Raw genomic sequence first — 1265 nt, 5'->3', positions numbered from 1 at the left:
TGATAAAGAGAATGAAGGGTTTCTTTTATGAAATGAGTAAACTTTTGGTCCACACTCCAACACTGAAGGTGGCGATAATGCACCTTAATGCTGGTGCTATCCACCATAAAACAGAAGAAGAATAATCAAACATCACTATTCAAGAATCAGCTACGGGAAATAGGTATAGTAGAGTTTAATGTTAAAAATATAGTAACATATGGAAATAGTGACCAAGGACGGAGATATTTGTTTAATTTTCTAAGGAGGACTGGACTGGAAGGACAAATTTAATTAAGATATAGTAAGTTAAAGTGAGACCGCAGATGGCAGTAATGCAACACTATGGATGCCAACTGCCGTAAAACTCCAACGAAGAAGAAGACAAACATCACTATTGTGATGTACATTTGTGTTAGGGACTGTTGACTGTGGAATTGTTACACTGGAGAAATGGTGAGTGGTTTCTTTAATTGCTATTCACATATGCTAATATGATATTATAATACCAATATGCACTGTGGCCTGGCCCCATGTTAGCAAATTAGGCAGGTACATGTGTTAGCCAGGTACATGTGAACCAGCCATCTTGCCAGCTGAGATTAGTTAAGTTAATTAGTTAATTAGCTAAGCCAGGAACACACTACAGAACTGTAAGGCTGATTATGAATGTAATTTGATACTTAAAACTGATCACACCCAAATGTGTCAGAGCCATTTGCGTTCAGTTGGTGTTTATAGTCAGCTTTTAAAATCATAAGTGTTTTCAGTTCAGTCTTAGAATGATTCAGTTAGTCGTTACGTGTGTCCCTGGCTTTAGGTTGCATATCAGTATTTATGATTTGTTATACTTCCCAAATCAGATCATTATTAGACTACATTACTACCTCGGGATCAAATTTCAGTAACTATACACGCATGTTTTGTGGAAGCATGGATGCATGATTTGTTTCATATTTTGTTTAACTAATAGTTATTTTCACCTGTGAGGTTGTTAGTAACTGATTGCAATGACATATTGTTCTCTGTGTTTCAGGATGTGTCAAGTCTTTTCAAGGGGACAAAGAATTTGAAGTTAAGAATCGAAATCGAAGTTAGTCATCAAAACAACACCAGAAGCAGAATATATCTGTTAAATTGAAATATCTGTGAAATGCCAACACCAAACTGAAAATAAATCAAAATGAACAAGGACTCGAATTGTAGAAATACTTTGAAGGAAATAAAAGATGAAAATCTAAATGTTTGTGATATTACTGACTAATATTAGAGAATTTTTAGATCAC

The 1265-nt window shown here is 34.9% G+C and overlaps 1 protein-coding gene across 1 annotated transcript in view; it reads left to right on the top strand.

The window, feature by feature from the left end:
- The first annotated feature begins 1220 nt into the window (after positions 1 to 1220).
- LOC107564445 (centrosomal protein kizuna-like) overlaps positions 1221 to 1265 on the top strand; it is a 21030-nt gene continuing 20985 nt past the window's right edge. The window contains exon 1 of the mRNA XM_016249540.1: positions 1221 to 1226. Within this exon, the coding sequence (XP_016105026.1) occupies positions 1221 to 1226 (6 nt within the window). The remainder of the gene's footprint in view (positions 1227 to 1265) is intronic.

The sequence above is a fragment of the Sinocyclocheilus grahami genome, unplaced genomic scaffold (assembly GCF_001515645.1).
Source record: "Sinocyclocheilus grahami isolate Dianchi unplaced genomic scaffold, SAMN03320097.WGS_v1.1 scaffold935.1, whole genome shotgun sequence".
Classification (NCBI taxonomy): Eukaryota; Metazoa; Chordata; class Actinopteri; order Cypriniformes; family Cyprinidae; genus Sinocyclocheilus; species Sinocyclocheilus grahami.
This window is presented reverse-complemented; position numbering and strand designations above follow the sequence as displayed.